Source organism: Spermophilus citellus (assembly GCF_964194105.1).
Source record: "Spermophilus citellus genome assembly, chromosome: 1".
NCBI classification, from domain to species: Eukaryota; Metazoa; Chordata; class Mammalia; order Rodentia; family Sciuridae; genus Spermophilus; species Spermophilus citellus.
The window spans coordinates 193,466,245-193,487,487 of NC_138182.1; the positions used below are offsets into that span (position 1 = coordinate 193,466,245).

The window sequence follows — 21,243 nt, forward strand, 5'->3', positions numbered from 1 at the left end:
CTCTCTCTTATTGTTGCCCCATAATGTAAACTGACTTTTGGGCTGTTCTTAGGTGGGGCCTACATGGTAGATGGACAGCAGTGTATTGTGGTGGGTGATAGGAAAGTCTCTTGAGTCAGTCTGCTCAGTTTCAAAGCTATGTGGCCTTAGGATATGGGACCTATCTTTGAAAATGGGATAATATTAGTATGTACTTCATAGGATTTCTGGGGGGATTATCTGAGTAAATATGTGTAAAGCACTTGAAACAATACCTGATGCATAGTAAGTGCTCAATAAATACTAGTGCTTTCTTAATATTGCCAACTCATCTTCAGAACTCAAACCCTCAGAGGTTAGTGATGAGTATGCTTTGTGTTCAAGTGTTCTATGGACATATACCTGCAAGAGCAACCCTGAGGAAGAAGTTCCTGAGTGCCACATAAACTTATTTGAGGTATATGGGCATCCTCAATGGCTATTTCCCCTACTCATCAGAATTGCCTCTTCCCAAGTGAGGTCATGGACACTGGAGAAAAGTTGTCACCAGAGCCCATGCATCTCAGTCCTAAAGGCTTTTCAGTCTCTGCCCTGAGAACAGGATCCAGAGCTTCAAAACTAGTGTGCCACTTATCTTTATTTTGACCATGATTTCCAACATCACATCTGCTGTGGGCTCCCTCTGCTGGTCCATCTAGCATGTATGCAAATCTGTGAAATAACTGCTTTTAAAAATTCAGTTTTAGGTTTTTAGAAATGTTGGCATAAAAAACACATTTGGAAAATTTGTTTTGTATGTGAATGATACACATAACATCTATCTTACTCTGTTTTGCTATTCAGATTATGAATAGGGATATTTTCAGGTTTGTTTTTTTTTTTTTCCTTCTTTTTGGTTTGATTTCAGACAGGGGCTATCATGTCATGCTGAGAATTTCTTCACAATATAGTTACCAAGAACTATTATGTTTTATATTCCAACATATGGTATTAAATATCCTAGAATCTTATATAAACAAAGTAAATAATGTCCATTATATGGGAACTTAATTTACTCTGAAAGTATCAAAAAGTCACTGCCTAGACTTCTGGAATATGGTTGAATGGTTAGTACATGTCCAAAACTAGTACCTCATATCTGGGCACTGTCTTGCACACTTGTGATCCCAACAACTTGGGAGGTAAGGCAGGAGGATTGAAGGTTTGAGACTTGGTTCAGCAACTTAGATCCTATCTCATAGTAGAAAAACAGGACTATCAATGTGGCTCAGTGGTAAAGTACCCCTGATTCAATCCCCAGTACCAAAAAGGAAAAGAAAAAGGTGGTGGGGGGAGGTAGGAAAGAAAATAGTACCTCACATTTTTTGGATGGTTCATTATTTATTGGGAGTTATAACCTATGAGTAGAATGTGCCACAATGTCCCTAAAATTGCATTTTAAAGTAATAATTCTGCTAGGCATGGTGGGATACACCTGTAATTCTAACAACTTGGGAAGCTGAGGCAGGAGAATCACAAATATAAGGCCAGCCTGAACAATTTAGTGAGGCCCCAAGCAATTTAGCAAGAGCCTGTCTCAAAATAACAATAAAAGGGATTAGGGATGTAGCTTGTTGTTTAGGCACCCCTGGGTTAAATCCCCAGTAAAAAAGAAAAAAATAAATAAATAAAGGGTGGAGGATGAAGCTCCATGATAGAGTAAAACTGGGTTCAATCCCTATTACCTAAATAAATAAATAAAAATAATTCTTCTGTTTCTTTATTTTTCTTTATCTCTGTCTCCTTTCTCTTTCGTGTTTTCTTCCTTACCTTTCCTAATAGGATCAAACAGCATAAACCGGATAACTGCAAACCTAGAAAATGGAGAAACTGAAGGAACAACTAAAATTATTGCACCTTCACCAATAAAAAGGTCAGTAGTTACTAAAGAAATATGCAACCATACGCTGTCATATGTCCTTGTTGGCAAGGTTAAGAATTTTTTCACTTTGATAATTAACTGATTTTGATCCATGGGTCCTGTAGATAGTCTCTGGGCCAAGGACTATTTTAAAATGCCAGTGAAATATTGAACATCAAGACCTGCCTCTCTTATTGGAGAAAATGCTTTTACTGTCAGTGTGATGAACTCACAGATCATCCGTGGTCTGCATTCGCAACAGCAAAGTGAAAATTCCATGTTGATTTTTTTGAAATGGTGTGATATAATGGACTAACTCACAGGGACTTGTGAAATAAAGTAGATGATATTTATGTGTAATGTACTGTGTTCATTACAGTAGGGCACCGAACTGTGGCCCCAGAAAGAGAGTTTATAGCATGTAGAAGCATCAGAGCCTCAGAAGTCAGCAATTGCATATCTATGAAGAGTTGTTACGGTCTTCTGCATCAGTTTTCCCAGAGGCATTCCCCAGTGGAAAAACCTTCTCTTAATATATTACATGGATTGTTTTCCTGAAAGATCTGCCTTGTTCTCCTTTCAGACACTGTTTCAGGGTCATTTTTTTTTTCCTATCTCCAATTATGTTCATGGAGTAGCATTAGAAACATACAATGAGCCACTTTCATAGGCTGGCTTTCTCTTTAGAGGTTGCCCCCATACATAATGGAGAAGTTCAGGCACTCATAGATACGTGACCTGCAGAGATTTCTTACATCATTGACTCCATCTTTTGTTAGTAAATGTTGGTGTCTTCCTTTAGCTAGAGTGTGGCTACTTTGAGGAATCTAGTTTATAATTCCTGCACAATAATAATTTCTGCACAATATTATATTTTTAAAATTTATTTATTCAAATTTGTTATATATGACAGCGGAATGCATTTCAATTCATAGTACATATAGAGAGCACAATTTTTCATGTCTCTGGTTGTACACAAAGTAGACTTACACCATTTGTGTCTTCATACATGTACTTGGGGTAATGATGTCCATCTCATTCCACTGTCTTTCCTACCCTGCTGTCCCTTCCTTTCTCTTCCCTCTCCGTTGCCCTATCTAAAGATCCTCCATTTCTCCCATGCCTCCTGTTATGGATCAGCATCCTCATAACAGAGAAAACATTCAGCATTTGTTTTTTTGGGATTGGCTTAATTCACTTAGCATAATATTCTCCAACTCAATCTATTTACCTGAAAAATGCCATGATTTTGTTCTCTTTTAATGCTGAGTAATATTCCATTGTGTATATATACCACATTTTATTTATCCATTCATCTACTGAAAGGCATCTAGGTTGGTTCCACAGTTTAACCATTGTGAATTATGCTGCTGTAAACATTGATGTGGCTGTGTCCCTGTAGTATGCTGTTTTTAAGTCCTTTGGGTATAATAAACGAGGAGTGGGATAGCTGGGTCAAATGGTGATTCCATTCCAAGTTTTCCAAGGAATCTCCATACTGCTTTCCATATTAGTTGCACTTCACAAGATTATTTTAAGATATGAAGATTCTCAGAGTTTTGCAGTTTCTCGAAGGGTTTTGCCTACCTACATGAACTTTTCTTCAGTTCCAAGATATTACAGATTTCCTTTTTGGAATGACACATTCTTTTTTAAAATTATTAAATATATATATATGTTGTAAATGAACCTTTATTTTATTTATATGTGTTGCTGAGACTCAAACCCAGGATCTCACACATGCTAGGCAAGTGCTCTACCACTGAGCCAGAACCCCAACCCCAGCATCTGGAATGACAGATTCTTTGAATGATACACTTCCATCTACTGTCTCTGCTGGTTGACCTCACACTTACGAACAGGGAGTCAATGTCTTCTGCACATATAGGGTATGCTTAAAGTGGGTCCAGCATCAGAACAGTAATCTTCCTTGAAGATCAGATTCTGGGTCTTTTAGAGCATACATAAAGGAATTCAATCCCCTTTGCGACTGCATTCCTGCTTAGGGGTAGTACTGACACCTGAGGGCTCCAAGTTACCACTGAAGCTCCAGGTGTGAAACAGCTTAGGGAAAACATGGAATTAACCTGGGATTTCATTATTATTATTAATGTCGGTCTACTCTCAATTCCTCTTTCATCTCCCTTTTTTTTTCCTACTCCCCACCTCTTGCTTCTTCTTTCTTATTTATTAAATGCACACACAGTTTCTACTATTGTATTCAATCGTCACCATATTTACCAATTTTTCTCATTTCAAAAGATAAACTTTTACTTTGGGAATTTGAACTTCAGATTTTTTTTAAACCTTTATAAAAATAATATATTGTTCCTATATAAAATGTACCTGCTACCTACCAAGACTATGGCATATATGCCTTTGTTGGATGTATTATTTCATAGGTGTCTATTAATTCCTGTATGGATATAGTATGCTAGGGTACCAGTTAATTTCTTTTCCTTTTGAAATGACCTTGTCAGAATTATGAACTCTGCCATATTCCTATTCTAGGATCTCTCAAAAAGCCAGGGTTAAAAGTAGTTAGGAGTTAAAAAGCTTTACCTTTTTCTGGAGCTTAGACTCCTGATGAAGGGAGAAGTGACACCCCTCCACCCCAACTGGTGACCTCTGAAGAGTCGCCTTCCTATGTGTTTCTAAAACAATTTGTTGGGATTGAATAACAACTCAGTTATATTTACCTTCTTAGGGCAGAAAGATGATACTAAGTCAGGAAATAGCATTTGAAAGTAATTCTGATCTGGAAGGATGAAGCCAAGATTTAGCGGAAGCTGAGGAAAGGTCATTTTGGGCTGCCTGAGCCTGCCTAGGGCTGACTGACCTCCACAGCTTCAGACCTGAGTCCAGAGCCAGAGAGTCTGCACCAGTGTTGCCCAGAGGGCGCCAGTCACATAATCCTGGGGGCCCAGGTCTCCTTCCTCCTCTGCTTGCTTCTCTCCTTGATTTTGTTGTTATCCTTGCTTCCTGTCCTGAGGTGGACACTTGAAAGTTTATTAACAAATGATAGACCTGCCTTCTGTTGACCTAAAGCAGTAAAACTAGAAGCAAGGAGGAAGCCCAGTGGAACTTGATGGAGAAATATATTTTTTTCAGGCAGGTACCTCATGTTCTTTTTGGAATGAGTCACAGGTATGAACAAGCAAACACACATACACACACTCCTTAGCACTTGTTGAGTAATTTTACTAAAGAAATCAGTATGTGGATTTACTTCCCTTTGTTTTCTAGTTAATTTATTTTCTATTCTTTTTTTTTTAAATTAAAGCTTTAAGAAAGTAAAGAATGAAAACAGCCCTGATACCCAAAGAAACAAATCTCAAGCACCATGGGAAGAAAATGGCCCCCAGAGGTAAAGGGACTCATTCTTTTTATAAAGAACAGTAACAAAAGGAGATAGCAGTCTCAGCTCACTGACTAAAGGAATCCCACCACTATGTGATTGCTCACTTGGGGAGATTTCTAAGTTAACATGACTAGTGGGAATTTCTGAAGTGGAAATCAATAGTATGATTTGTTTGTGGGGAGCAGGGGTGGGTAGTGGGGATTGACCACATGGGGGCTCTACCATTGAGCTACATTCCCAGGCCTTCTTAAAATTTTAATTCTGAGACAGAGTTTTGCTAAGTTGCCCAGTCTGGCCTTGAACTTGGGATCCTCCCACTTCAGCCTCCCAAGGCACTGGGATTGCAGGTGTGTGCCACCACACATGACAATAGTATGTCTCTTCATGTGAAACATTTTTCCTGAAAAGACAGAAGGGAAAACTAATTTAAGTTAAGAAATCATCTGAAAGTTCATTAGGATGGTTTAGAGTAAGATAACGTTCTGCAAACTCTAAATGACACCTTAATGATAATTTCCCCTGCTGTGTAGTTCTTGTAAGAACTTCCAAGTAGACATGCTGACCATTCCTCTTTCACTCCAGTGGGCTCTACAACTCTCCCAGTGACCGCACTAAATCACCAAAGTTCCCCTATGCGAGGCGTCGAAACCCCTCTTGTGGAAGTGACAATGACTCTCTGCAGCCAATGAGGAGAAGGTAAGCTGAGCACAGCTCCTCTGTTTGCAGTTTTCAGCAAACGCTTTGGGTCCCAGGTGTGCTATTATAACAGGTGATTCTCAGAAAGCCATTACTGGTCATCTTCTCAAGGTAACAGGAAGTTTATTCTTTTTTGAGATAAAGCAAATTAGGGATGGTGAAGCATTTATCTGAAACAGTCAGAATTTTAGAGAAATAATGATGAAATATCAATGGGAACTTGCTTTCTGTATTTTAATTAATATATTTTTTAAAATATGTCTTATATGTACTATGCTAATGATATGTGTAACATGTATATTATATAGTATAAATAATATATATTAAATATTTCTACCTGGGGGGACAAAGCCACAGTTATCATGTTTCTTAGCCAAGCCTGGCTGCTAAGCATAGCAGACTTACATCATTACATAAATACCAGTGAAACCCTTTCAAAGCACAGAAAAAATGAATCCTGTTATCTTTGCCATAGCAGCTCAGAACGTTCGTGTGATTCTTCTTGTGTATGTATACCTAATCTTTATACATTTGTAAGTTTTGGACTCTGCAAAGCAGGCAGAGTAATGTGACAGGTGCAAGAGAGGAAGCCCTAGAAATGACATACCAATGGAATTTCTTTCATTTCTCAGGGGAAATTACTTTAGCCACCCCACATAAAGTCACATAAGTGGCTTTTATAATTATTAAAAGTTCAGGTCATAATGTCAGATAACCATCAAGACTCTTTTTATGCACATTGTGGGTTTAGAAGCCGACTCCTCCTCTCTCCTGTGCCCTTGTTCAGGCTTGTTCATCCTCCCCTTTGATATCTTTTACTGTCGATTTCCCATTCTTGCTCCCCAGCTTTCCCAAGTTAAGTCCAACTTCTCTCAAACCCTTTGATGGTGAAGAAGAGTCTACATGTCCTTCACCGAGTAGGATTGAGAAGAGGGAGCTAGATCAGGCCAACAGTGAGGAGTTAGAACACTGGGTAATGGCTGGTGTTTGTTTAGTGTCTGTTACATTCCAAGTACTGCGCAAAGTGTTTGCTGTATATCTCACTTGATTCTGAGAATAGCTGTCTGGGAACTGGCATTTTGATACAGTCATGAGGTATTTCTAGTAGAGAGGGATTATTCAGGGAATTGGTACAAAGATGTGAGTAGGATTTGAGGCACAAAAGGTGGAGAATGGTATAACCCAGCGATCTTTCCCTGGACTGGTGGAATACAAGGAGAGAAGGGGTTGTTATTGTCCAGAAACCAGAGCTGTTTCTGCCTTTGAGCTGGCCTTCCTGAATCTGCACTGCTGCTGACATTGCTGGAGGCACCACCACTCTAGTGAAAGCTCTGGAACCCACTTTTCAGGAATGTAGGAGTGGATGCCACGGTTTCTGCCAGAAGCAAAATCACTTCCCCTTTTTTCCTACCTTCAAATCTTGCCTGAGTGCCTCTCTAACTAGAACCCAGCTGGCAAGGGAGTCCAGGAAAATATAACTTCTTAGTTTCCAGTCTTACCAAAAAAGGGGAGATTATTGGTGGGTCAGTATGGTGATGATTACCAATGAAAAATACCTGGCCAGCATTATCATCTCCTTTCCATAGATGAGAAAACAGGCTGAGGGAAATGGCAGTAGCTTGTCTTTTGTGGCACATATGGAATTTGAATCCAGGACTGTAGGTCAGAAAAAGATGGGGATAATGAATCATTTAAATAAGGCTCCATCCTGCCCTTACTAAACTTTCTCCTTGAGACACCAAGAGTTTGTTCAACTTGTACAACTCTTAAAACCAAAGCAACGTCACTACAAAACATTTTAAAGCCCAATTTGTGTTTGTGTGTTTTTAGGGCATTAAGTGGTGGAAAGGACTACATGTATTAAGGACTTGACGTTGTATTATTATTGTCCAGTGGGTAGATTTTTATAGCTTTTCATCTGTAATTATTAGCACAATTTGTTAGCACTCCCTAAATAAAATTATTACATATGCTAAATAATCATTTTGATTTTACTACATTTGAAAATAAATTTACCAAGATTTGCTTAGGAATATAAAAATTCAAATTGTTTGAAATTATATGGACTATATACACTCCCAAGTCCAAACTTAATGACTTCTATACTGAGATATGTTTTCTGCTGGCTTCCTGTGAAATACAGAGAAGCATTTGAAGAAAGTGGTTACAGGATCCTTTCACTGGCATATATTCCTGGGAAAGGACCATTTAAATTTATTGAGAAGAGAATCTTTTTGCCTAAGTATCTGTAGAGACTTCTGTCTGTTCTGCATGCCACTTAAAGATCTCTTGATGGGCATGTTCATTTTGAGAAGAACAGACATTGCTGCATGTTGGCATAGAAGAGCTAAAGTGCATTGTTTTCTGTTTCTTTCCACTATAAATGTCCCTGTCCTTGTTAGTCATGTTTTATCTTCATACAAATTTACCTTGCTCCCGGGCACAAATCCCTTCATTGCTGGATTAACTCTGACATTTAAAACTGAGATTTGTCATCAGCATGGAAGAATCTCAAGAATTTACAGTTAATAATAGGAAGTTCTATTTTGCTTTGGATACCAGGATAAATATATTTTGCAAAAGATACCAAAATTTCTTATTTGTCACTTGTTTGTCATGAGTTGGATGTAGGCTATCAAATTTTGGCCAAGTCTACTTTAGTGGTCCTTAACTTTTTTGGGGCCACAGAACCCTCTGAGAATCTGATAAAGCATTGTGTTCAGTTCCTAGGGGAAAAAGGTACATATAAACATTTTCATATAGTTTTCAGGGTTTATGGAGATCCTGAGACCTGCTTGTTTTAACATTTCTGTTCTAGGAAAAGATAACCAGCACATGTTCTGGAAGTACAATGTATTTGCACAGCTTCCATCTTTACATTAAAAATCTTTATTGAGTGCCATTAGTCTGCCGGGTAGTATGCTAAACAACACTGACAAAATTCTTGTCCTTTGAGAGCTTACCAGATGTTACAGGAGAAATTTATGTATTATACAAAAAAAGTGCAATGGTGACTTTAATAAGTTATGTGAAGGTACATTATCTTTTGCTTAGAGGAATTAAAAGAAAATCTTGTTGAAACCTAGCATACATACAGAAAAGCACATATATCATAAGCATAACTACTTGGTAGATTTTAACAAATCAAACACCTGTACAACTATTACTATTAAGAGAAGTTTGCTGGATCAAGCAAGGATTTCCTGAAGCTAGGCATGTGAACCAGGAACTGAGATAAAAGCAAAAGGAAAGGAAAGATCATGCCAGCCAGAAAGCATTCATGAGAAGGAAAGAAGACAGTGTTGTTCAAATTCTGAGAGTGAATAAAAATATAGATGAGTCCAGAGAGAAAGATGGGGACGGACATTATAGCCCATCTGGGCTTGTTCAGGAATTTGATTCCTAGACCAGTAGTTGTTATAAGGGAGTATGATAGCATGATTGCATTTGTGCTTGTAAAGTTACTGTCCTGTGGAGAAACAGTGAAAGAGGCTAGTTTTGGAAATGGAGAGACCAAGCAGCGGGCTGTATTTCTGACCCTTCTTTCTTCACTCCTAGAATGCTAGAAGCTAGGCTTTTATCTCCCAAACATGAGATGAGAAAATTCTACTGTAAAAAAGAGACAGGTACAAGAGAAATACCTACAGATCCTGACTTTGAAAGGATCCCCAATGAAGTGGTAGAGGTTGCCTCACATTACAGCAAAGGTATCAGTTAACACGCTTGGCACATCTAGATGGCTGTGGTCTCTTGATTGCTTAGTGCTGAGATAGGAAGAGAAAGCCATTATGAACTGTGTATGAGGGTGGCTTCTGTCTTAAAAGGCCGACTGAAACAAACAAATGAGATGCAGAGAGAGAGAGAAAGAGAGAGGGGGGGAAGGGAGGGAGGGAGGGAGGGAGGGAGGGAGGAAGGAATGTAGTGAAGGGGAACTCACAGGAAATAGATGATATAAGAAATAAAGAAAAAATTTAAAAACTATTACCTTTAGAAAAAGAAAAATATTATATCAATGAGTTGCCACAAGAAGGTGGAAGGACTAATCTTAGTTGTCAGGATAGATTCATAAATAACTGAAATATTTTGGTAATTTGGGGATTTGGTAGCAGGAAGAAGAAAGAGTCCCATCCGATGGACACTCTTTCCTTTGGAAGGAGAAAGAAAAGTCATATGCTGAAGCAGAGGTACCATGGGCCAGGAGTCCAAGAGAAGGAATTAATACTGCTTTTCAGAAACATAGTCCTTGGGTCTGAAAATGGTGGTGAGATTGCTGGACCATGTTGTGGCCCCCCTGGAGGTTTATGAATTGGATTTCTGTTGTAGTAAGATGCTTTTTTGTGAACTCCCTCCAGCACTTCTCAGCTCACTATTTGGAGAGAACCTGGGTAGTTGGATTTACCCATGTGTGATGTTTTGCAAAAAGATGCAGTGAAAGGCACGTTATTGAAATGGGGACTAGGAAATCTAAGTTGGATAAGGAGGACAGTGAAGAAAAGTGAAAGTGGAAAGTGGTAAGGTCAATAGGCAGCCTTACTGGGATCAAAGAAAGGGCATAATGAAAATCGTTGAGTAAACAGTAATGATCGCGTCTTACATTTATAGAGTGCTTATAATGGCCCAGGTCCTGCTGTGCATTTAATTCATTTGCTCCTCATAACAACCTTTTATGGGAGGTTTATTAAAAGTGAGGTACTAAGTAGAGAAGTAACTTGTTTAAATCACACAACTTGGCAGTGGAGGAGATGGGATTCACATTCAGGTTGTTTTGACTTTGGAGCCTGCACTTGAACCAGAATGCCCCATTGGAGCTGCTTGAAGGTCAATGGGAAGTGGTGAACAGGAAGAAGAGGAGATTGTGGTCAGGGAGCAAAGTGTTTGGAGGTGGTTACAGATGATGTGGCACAATGTATAACCATACTATACGTTGCTGAGTTGTGGTGGGAGAGGTTTAGAAAAGCAGTAGAAGGACTTGAAGGACAGGATGTTGAACAAGGTCATCCAAATAAGAGTTCATACCCCATTTGAATCAAATGTATGATATGTCAAGATCATTGTATTGTCTCAAGCAATTAATAAAAAATAAAAATTTAAAAAAAAAAGAGTTGATATCAGTTAGGCCATGGCAGAAATTGGTTTAGAGGATTGCAGGCCTATAAACTGCAGACTTACACCACCATTGGCTGAATGGAACTTAACAGATAGCTACTTGTTGCTATTTGTAGACTGCAGCCCCCTCTAGAGTTCTGGCTTCCTGAGGCCAGAGGGTGGTATGTTGTGTTTCTGGGACATAACTGTGTGGTAAGTCAACAGACACATAAGAGACATGAATTAACTGCAGTGAAGCCTGTCTTGATATGCTTTCCTTAGCCAATTGATAATGTTCTGTTTTCTTTAATGTCTTCTTTTGTTTTCCATAGGAAAGCCCATAACAGTGGTGAAGACTCAGATCTAAAGCAAAGAAGGAGGTAAAATACCAAAAATGGGCAAAAATGGAAGAGTCAGGGAGAGCGGGGAAGGGCTAGCAGATTAGCTCAGAGTTGAGGCAAGAATGGGATTTTTTTTTTTTTAACTTTCCCACTGACTGGTTTCAGCTGGTTCTCAGTCTTCCATTCTGTTCTATCCTTAGACATTTCTCTTTTTCTTCCTGCTCCTTTGTGTTTCAGAGGAGCTATCAGTTAAGTATTGCTAGTTTATAAATCATTCCAAAACTTGGTGTGGTTTAAAGCAACAACAGCCATATCTTTATGTGTGTATTATATGCACACATATATATTTATTTATATATTTACGTATAGTTTAATTCTGTCCAGTGAAAGGCAGTTCTTTAGTTGGTCTTGCTCAGGGTCTCATGAGGCTGTGATTGATGGTGGCAGAGGCTGGTTTGTCTAGCAGCTCTTTCGGTCTCATGTTGAAATTTTGGCAGAAGGATTGAGGCCTAAGACCTCTCTATCTGATCTGTCTGCATGGCTGGCCTGGACCTCTTTATATGGTGGCTGGGAGGGAGCAGAAGCAGTCAGTCCTTTTAAGGGATAGTTCTGGAATTGGCAGAGTATCTTTCACACCTCATTAATCAGTCACAGAACCTATAGAAATTCAAGGGCAGAAGAAATAAACCCTGCCTCTTTGTATAGGGGTAGGGAGGGGTAAGACTCTTCCTCCATATTTAGTCACCACAGGACTCACAGCTTTGCCATGGCAGAGTTTTGTTAGTTTTTGTGGTCCTTTCTGGAAACATGATGAAATTTGCCTTAATCTGTTTCCATCTTTCCCCTGTCTTGCTGTTTCCCTGGGCTGTAGTCTTGTTCTGATGTCTGACTGAGGTCAGAAGCACTGACTGGGAGAGGGATAAGATAGCTCTTTATGTTTGGATTAGTAACTTGACTGCAAAATTAGTTCAGAAGAACCAAATGAACCTTTCTGAAACTTTTCATTTGTCTTACACCTGGGTTTTCTCCTTTGCTCTTCTCATTTTTGTCTTCAGGTCTCGATCACGCTGTAACACAAGCAGTGGTAGTGAATCCGAAAATTCTAATAGAGAACACCGGAAAAAGAGAAACAGGTAATGTCTAAACAACATAACTAACGGGAACTCTGAAATCAGAGGCTGCTGTTGGTACTAGAATCTGTGTGTCCCACTTATTCATGAACCTGGTTTTCTCATCTGTGTTACCAGGAATCTGACCCACTAGACCTCAGCTCTTTCAACTGAGTATTCAGTCCTTACAATAAGATGATTAAACAGTTTGATAGTGAGGTACCTTTTGGTTTCTATTTTTTAAAAAGATGATTCCCTATTTAGGTACAATGTGTAGTGAATTTGCCTAAGTCTGACAGCAAAGTTTACCATTTGTAGAGTGACTTCTCCTTGTGGTATATTTAATGTGACATTACTGTACCTTACCCAACCCCAAGATTCCATAGTTTTGGCCTTTTGTAGATCTCTATGCTATACATGTTTACATTCATCTCCTCTGTCTGTGTCACTCTCTCACTCTCTGTTGGTACTGGGGATAGAACCAAGGGCCCTGTGCATGCTAGGCTACTGCTCTATCACTGAACTACATCCCCAGTCCTTGTGTTGACATTCATGTCAGGCACACACAGGTTAATAAATACTGTCAGTTCACATTTCTAAGATTCATTTTTAAGAGGTCATTAATACACTACTTGGCATGTAATCAGCATTAGCATTGGCTTAATGCATTCATCTCTTCTCTGTAGTTTCAAAATATATATTTGCAAACAAGTATTCATGGTGTTAAGGAAAAGAGCACCAGGTTGGGGGGCAGAAGAAATTAGTTACCGGTCATACCAGTTTCAACCCAGTGGTTTTCAACCGGGAGAGTTTTGTCCTCTCTGCCTCCTCCCCAAGGCCATTTGGCAACATCTGGAGACTTTCTTTCTTTCTTTTTCCTTCCCTTCCCTTCCCTTCCCTTCCCTTCCCTTCCCTTCCCTTCCCTTCCCTTCCCTTCCCTTCCTTCCTTCCTTTCTTTCTTTCATCAGTATTGAGCAAGGAGATTGCTATTGACCAGAGATGTAGCTATACATCCCACAATACAAAGGACAGCTCCCCACCACAAAGAAGTGTCTCGTAGTAAAATAAATCAGTAGTGCCACTGTAGAGAAACCTGTTTTCATCAAGTGTGGAACTTTGGCCTGGTTCCTTTGCTTTTCTAGGTCATTTTTTTCCCCCTTCAGACTAGATAATCTCCAAGGTTCTTCTTTAGTACTTGGAGCCCTGTGCCTGGCACAAACTGAATCTGCCCTAACTACAAAGCCTGTATCACAATAGCCCAGACAGCATTGTGAGAGTGGACCACTTTCTTAGGAAGAGCTTTCGATGTGGAGCCTTCTTAGGGACTGGAGTTGCGCCAGATAGATGTGAGATCACAGCGTGCTGCAATACTTTTCTCAAGGAAATGATCTGTTTCTTTACCTGTAGAAACCCAGTGTAGGAGGTGGCTTTCCCTCAGGAAAGAAAACCAGGTTCTAAAAATCAGTATTTCTGTATAGACAACAAAAAACAAAGTAACCCCACACCCTACTTTTTTCCTACTCAAAACTTGTACTTATTGATCAAAACAGAATTTTAACATGTCTTTGTTTTGCTTAGTATATTCCAAATTGTGCTCATACTGCTCCATTCTCAACTGCTCAGAAGAGAGCCTGTTTAAAAACAATGCTTTTTAGGGCTAAATGTACTCATGGCGACATTTGCTATTAGAAATGAAACACTATTGAAAGGTTGCCACCAAATCCTTAAATTGCTTACTGATCTGGCATAACTAGCTTCATGTTCCTCCTAGGTGTTTCCTCTTTGGGGAGCTTTCTCCTCTCTCCTCTGGGGACATTATTTATTTAATTAATTTTTTAAAAAGACATCCTCTAGCTTATTTTTTTAATGTTATTCATTTTTCCAAATTTAAAATTTTTTCAATTTATTTATTTTAATTAGGTATAAATGACAGCAGAATGCATTTTGATTCATCGTACAGAATTGCAGCAAAACTTTTCATTTCTATGATTGTACCTGATGTAGCGTCAAACCATATGTGCAGTCAGATGTGTACCTAATGATGTCCATCTCTTTCCACCATCTTTCCTGCCCCCATGCACTTCCCCACCCTCCCTCCCCTTTGTTCAATCAAAGTTCTTCCATTTTTCCAATGCCTCCCCCTTCCCTGTTATGGATCAGCATCCACTTATCAGAGAGAACAAAAATTAGGAATTAATAAATAGGATGGACTAAAACTAAAAAGCTTCTTCTCAGCAAAAGAAACAATCAATGAGGTGAATAGAGAGCCTACATTTTGGGAGCAAATTTTTGCCACACGCAGATCAGATAGAGCACTAATCTCCAGGATATATAAAGAACTCAAAAACCGTAATACCAAAAAACCAAACAACCCAATCAACAAATGGGCTAAGGAGCTGAACACTTCTCAGAAGAAGATATACATTTGACCAAATAATATTTGAAAAATGTTCAATATCTCTAGTAATTGGAGAAATGCAAATCAAAACTACTCTAAGATTTTGTCTCATGCCAGTCAGAATAGCAGTTATCAAGAATACAGATAAAAATAGATGTTGGTGAGGATGTGGGGGAAAAGGCACACTCATACATTGCTGGTGGGACTGCAAATTGATGCAACCATTCTGGAAAGCAGTATGGAGATTCCTTGGAAAACTTGGAATGGAACCACCATTTGACCCAGCTATCCCACTCCTCAGTCTATATCTAAAGGACTTAAAACGCAGCCTCATCAATGTTTATAGCATCTCAATTCATAGTAGCTAAACTGTGGAACCAACCTAGATGCCCTTCAATAGATGAATGGATAAAGAAACTGTGGAATATATACACAATGGAACATTACTCAGCATTGAAAGAGAATAAAATTATGACATTTGTAGGTAAATGGATGGAGTTGGAGAATATCATGCTAAGTGAAGTAAGCCAATCCCTGGGGACATTTTTTAGATTGGCTTTCTTGGTGCTAGGTAGGAAGCGTGTTTTAGAATGGAAGTGGTTCTGAATATTTACATGTCAGTGTGCTTTATAGCTTTCACAACACATTCACACATTTCAAATGAAGGATCCAGAAGGCTTTCACACTCATTTATTCTACCTGGAGAAATATTGCTCTAAGGTTGTATAAGTTTCTACATCCGTAGAAGATCTAGAGTCTAGCTCTCAAAGGCATGACAAAAAGTGGGTAGAGGAAGTATGTCTTTCAGTTCTGATCTCCACCCCTACAAATTCTGGTGGTACCAGTGTGCCCGGAGGGAGGGTGCAAAGTCATTACACTATTTTTGGTGCCACTTACCTACTGTGCTGTGCTACTGCCAGTCCCTCCCTCTCATTATGAGCCTTTTATATTTTGCCAGAATGCACTCGTTCTTCATGATGCATGGGCCTGAACATGTAAACACTAGCCTTGCTTCTGTCCCAGTATGTCTTTTGTTCATAATGAAAGGTTGTTTCCCAATGTCTGACTTCCTACTTGTGCAGAAGACTTCTTTGGGGGAGAGGTTGAATCTCTTTGACCCCATCTGCCATTTCCTTTTCCTGGCTGCTGGTGGGACCTTGCATATCCTCAGCACCGACTCTGGAGCCCTTAGGATGGGGTCCAGCAAGTCTCTAGATGCAGCAGCTCTGCTTGCATCATCATCCTCACCCTCATCAGCCCGCTCCTGACGCCAGCTTTCCTGTCTTCACTTGGGAGGCTGTAGCCTGGGGAGGACAGCTACTGGACGGATCTTCTTTTCAAAAATCTCTTTTGAAGCCTGTGATGTGTCCAATAGAACTAGAGAGTCAGCTTTACTTTCGGAGGTTGTGTGTGATCTTTGTGTGTTCCTTTTGCCTTTCCTTGCTGGATTTTTTTTTTTAATGGGAAGTCTTTCCTGTTCAGCTTGAGTATACTCTGTGCAAAGGTTGTTTTTCTCAGAAAATCAACCCACTGGGGCTTAACCTGCTTTACCGTTTCCATGTTTAACAATTTAAACATCTCTCCATTTGTGTGAAGAGAAACAAAATTAATAAAATAATGTTTACAAATCAACTTCAAAGCAGGCTTTTAACACCATTAAAAGAAAAAAGTAGGGCTGGGGATGTAGCTTAGTTGGTAGAGTGCTTTCTTTGCATTCACAAAACCCTGGGTTCAATCCCCAGCACCACCAAAACAAAACAAAACAAAACAAAACACCTGAAAATCCACTCCAACAATGGAGCATTAATACTAGAAGCAAGAGGTGTTGTTTTGAATTTAATTTTTAAAAACTATAATTGTAAATAATCCCCTCCACCCGCCTCTGCCACCACTTTTGGGTCCAGAACTAATGAAGCCAGGTGTGTGAAGATTCTCCTAGTTGTGCATTAATTGTCAGGTGTCATTCCACAGTGCTTCCTACAACTCCAGTAGGTCACTCTCTTCTCTTTGGGATGTCATTTATGTCCTCCCTTACCCCTTTCCATTTCAGTTACTCTCCTTCTACTGTATTCATAATCCTGCGGGCATCCTGCCATCTTCTAGGTTTTGACGTTTGAGAAGATGATTTTTTGCTTCTTTTTTGTAAAGCAGCTGGGGGTTGGAGCAGAATTTCCTGCCACATTATCTAATGTGATGCTCACTGTTTCCACTAGTTTTTCTACTTGTATCCTCATCTCCCTCTCCACTCTCTGCCTCCTGTTTCACTCTTTGTATCTTGTTATTTTCTTCTTTTTCTTTCCTACTCTTCCTTCCTTTTTTTTTCTGCTTAAGAGCCAGTGATTTGTCAGAGTATAACCCCAGGTTTAGCTCAGGGTGTTGGTTCTGCCATATGCTGATAATTGTCTTGGAGTAACTATTTTAACCAATTCAAATTTGGGTTTTTTAAAAATTGTTTTTTACACAAATGGAACACAACTTTTCATTTCTCTGTTTGTACATGATGCAGAGTCACACCATTCGTGCAATCATACAAGTACCTAGGATAATTATGTCCATCTCATTCCACTGTCTTTTCTACACCCACACCTCCTCCCCTCTTCTCACTCCCCTCTGCCCAATCCAAAGTTCCTCCATTCTTCCATTGACCTCCCCATTATGGATCAGCACCCACTTATTACAAAAAACATTTGGCTGTTGGTCTTTTGGGATTGGCTTGCTTCACTTAGCACTATATTCTCCAACTCCTTTCATTTACCTGCAAATGCCATAATTTCATTCTTTTAAGTCTGAGTAATATTCTACTGTATGAATATACCACAGTTTCTTTATCCATTCGTCTATTGAAGGGCACCTAGGTTGGTTCCACAGTTTAGCTATTGTGAATTGAGCTTCTATAAACATTGATGTGGCTGCATCACTGTAGTATGCTGATTTTAAATTCTTTGGGTATAGACTGAGGAGTGGGATAGCTGGGTCAAATGGTAGTTCCATTTCAAGTTTTCTAAGGAATTTCCACACTGCTTTCCAGAGTGGTTGTACCAATTTGGATGAGTGTACCTTTTCCCCCACATCCTCTCCAACACACATTATTGCTTAAATTCTTGAAAATTGCCATTCTGATTGGAATAAGATGATATCTTAGAGTAGTTTTGATTTACATTTCTCTAATTGCCAGAGATGTTGAACATTTTTTCATATGTTTGTTGATCAACTCTATATCTTCTTCTATGAAGTGTCTGCTCAGTTTCTTAACCCAATCAATAAATGGGTTATCAAATTTGAGTTTTTGGTCCTTAAAATGTATGTTTGGTGGGAGAGAAGGGGGGCATAACAACTTACCTGTTTTGTTGAATGAGTTACTGTAAAGATCAAATGAAATCCACAAGGTAAGGGTGCTGTATGGTGTAGAACCACACAGTCCTGTACTAATTCCAGAACCACTATTTCTTCTCCACCTTCCTGTCCTCTACCTCTCCCCCAACCTTTACTTTTGTTGGTCCTATTTTCCATTCTCTCAGCTTTTCTATTTTTACATATTTGGTTGCTTTTATACCAACTCTCTTAACCTATGGTTTATGGGTAAATTTTGGGGGTCTCATAACCCCATGGAATTGTATGTACAGTTGTGTGTGCTTAAGATGCACAGCTTTCTGGAGATCACATCTGTAGCTTTTATCAGTTTCTTAAGAGGTTTGTATGTGATACCTCCTCCCAAAAATTATAAAGTGTTCACTGTGATCTAAATTGTGAAGGGTAAATTGGTATTGGGAAATGAAATTGGTATTTCAATTCACTGATAGAATTAAAAGCTAAAATGTTTAAACTTTCTTTAGAGATTACTTTCTTTGGTATATTGACTTGTGAAACAATTGTTTTAATTAAACTCATCAAATTGAGAACCTATAAAGCACAGGCACTTTGAAGTTAATAACCCATGTGAATAGTAGAGTGTGGTAGTTTTTGCTAGTTAGAGTTTTGAATTCTGTCCCTGAGATGAGAAGGATCTCTGTAGGCCTGAGCCCTGGGGACCATGCCCTGGATTACCCAGGGCTTATGCAGAAAGAGGACCCAGAAAGTAGATTTATCAAAGGGAAACCTCTCCCAAATCAGCTTTCCCTGAAAATACCTTGAGCTTAACAAAATATTCTTCACATTCGAAGAAACTGGTCTGAAAAATATCTTTTGTACTCATGATGGAAATCAACACTCCTCTGGGCACCACTGGAGAGACTCTTTGCATTTCGCAGTCATTCGTTAGTTTTGATGTGTTGCTGGGCTTTTAGAGTTTTAAGTGGGAGATTTGGAGGGTGACACAGAAAAGTAGTCTGGTGGGTTTTCTTTTTTTTTTTTTTTTTTTTTTACATAAGTGAAAAAGTGAGAGTAACTCTGGAGCTTGGTGAGGATTAAAAGAGTAAGCGAAATGAAAGAAACTCAGGGAAAGAGCAGGACTAAAGGAAATTGGCAACAGGAGACCATCTGAACCTTTCTCTAAATACGAGTCATATATGTGAGGCTATGTGTGTGTGCAAATTAGGGAGCTTGTGTTGAGAGCCTGACCCTGCTTTGAAGAGTTCTGTGGTTTTGAGGAGGTTACTTTACCTGTGAATCTTAATTCTTCACATGCAAATTGGAATAATGCCTACCCTGCCCACCTCCAGGAGGTAATGGATATATGTGAAAAGTAGAAAGTGCCCTGCTTCGGTAGTTGTTATTAAATTAATGAGAACACTCAGCAGTGCTCTGGGTTATCTGAAGTCCCCGTGTTATATGTAAATCGAGGCTCAGCTCCCTTGAACAAAAAAAAAAAAAAAAAAGAAGTCAGTGTTTTGAACCTGAATTCCTGAATTATTTCTGGTATGAATGTTGTAGAGTTTATTCCTATCTTTTAGATGTCTTTTAGGATCCGTTAGTCTATTAGATGTCTAGTACTATCTGAATAGTGGATTAAGAATTTTATGTTAAAGCTTAACAAATTGTATTTGTTAAGCTCAAGGTTATTTTCAGGGAAAGCTGATTTGGGAGAGGTTTCCCTTTGATAAATCTACTTCCTGGGTCCTCTTTCTGCATATGCTCTGGGTAGTCCAGGGCATGTTCCTTTAGGCCTTTTATATTATTTTTCTAACAAAACAACAACCCCCCCCCATATATCTGTGGCAGAAATTCTGTACTATAACTAATGGGGACAGTATATCTGAGTAGGGTGAATCCAGAAGCTCATGATTTTGGTAGGATTTTGTGCAAGTAGTTAAAAAAGAAAAAAAACCAAAACGAACTTTATTAGTATCCATACCCTAGGAATAAATGGTTTTTGGATGTTAGCAAACTTAAACCAATGGGCTTTCTTCCACATAACCTGAAAATAAGGACCTGTTTCCCTGCAAGCATTCCATACTGTCCTGTCCCTGATTGATGTAAAGATAAAAATTGGTGATGGTGAATGTTGTGGTTATGGAGAGGACAGTTCAGACAAAGCCAGTGGCAGCTGATGCTGGTCACCATGCCATAGATGCAAGGGCTTCTGATTTGTACTTTAATTGGACCAAGATTTAGACCTATAACATGGGTGATATAGGGCTTCCAGAACATCATCCAAGTTGACAGAAATGACTGTAGAAATGCACAGCCACAGCAATGGAGGAATGCTGTTGTATTACTGAGTGGGAGCAAAACAGGATAAAAAATATTGAAAATAGGAGAGTTTGAAAGGGAAATTGCACCATAGGTAGCTCATCTTGGTAACAGGAGCACGAGGAATAAATGGAAGAGACTGAAGCAACTTTAAGAGCAAATAAGAATAATTTATTGGTGATAGGGGAAAGTGGGAAAAGCGAATGGATTTATTTGCTTGCTAGTCTCAAGGGAGGATGTTGACAGATGCCTGGAACCAACTTAAATTTCCCTAGGGAAGAAAAACTACTAAAAAAAAAATGGAGATTGCTTTAGAGCAGGTGATCCAAAAATGAGTGCAGTTGATGAGAACACAAGTTCATGATCAGTTGGGACCTGCTGATTTAATTTTAACAATGGAGTGGCCACATGGAGCAATTGTCTGGAGCATTATGCTATAGTTGAAGAGTAGAAATTTGCTTCATTGTGTCTGATTGGCCTGGAAATAAACTAGAAATAGAGAAATATTGAGTCTTAAAATTAGAAAAGATTGGCTGGGCCCGGTGGCACATGCCTGTAATCCAAGCAGCTGGGGAGGCTGAGGCAGGAGGATCACAATTTCAAAGCCAACCTCAGCAAAAGTGAGGTGCTAAGCAACTCAGTGAGACCCTGTCTCTAAATAAAATACAAAATAGGGCTGGGGATATGGCTCAGTGATTGAGTGCCCCTGAGTTCAATTCCTAATACAAAAAAAATTTTAGAAACGA

General features: G+C 39.2%; 1 protein-coding gene across 1 annotated transcript in view; it reads left to right on the forward strand.

Moving 5' to 3' along the window:
- The window catches only part of EPB41L4A (erythrocyte membrane protein band 4.1 like 4A), a 236,241-nt gene that overhangs the window by 192,553 nt on the left and 22,445 nt on the right, over positions 1-21,243 (forward strand). Inside the window, exons 14-18 of the mRNA XM_081289124.1 lie at positions 1,801-1,891; positions 5,163-5,246; positions 5,823-5,936; positions 11,354-11,401; positions 12,418-12,495. Coding sequence (XP_081145250.1) covers positions 1,801-1,891; positions 5,163-5,246; positions 5,823-5,936; positions 11,354-11,401; positions 12,418-12,495 — 415 coding nt within the window. The remainder of the gene's footprint in view (positions 1-1,800; positions 1,892-5,162; positions 5,247-5,822; positions 5,937-11,353; positions 11,402-12,417; positions 12,496-21,243) is intronic.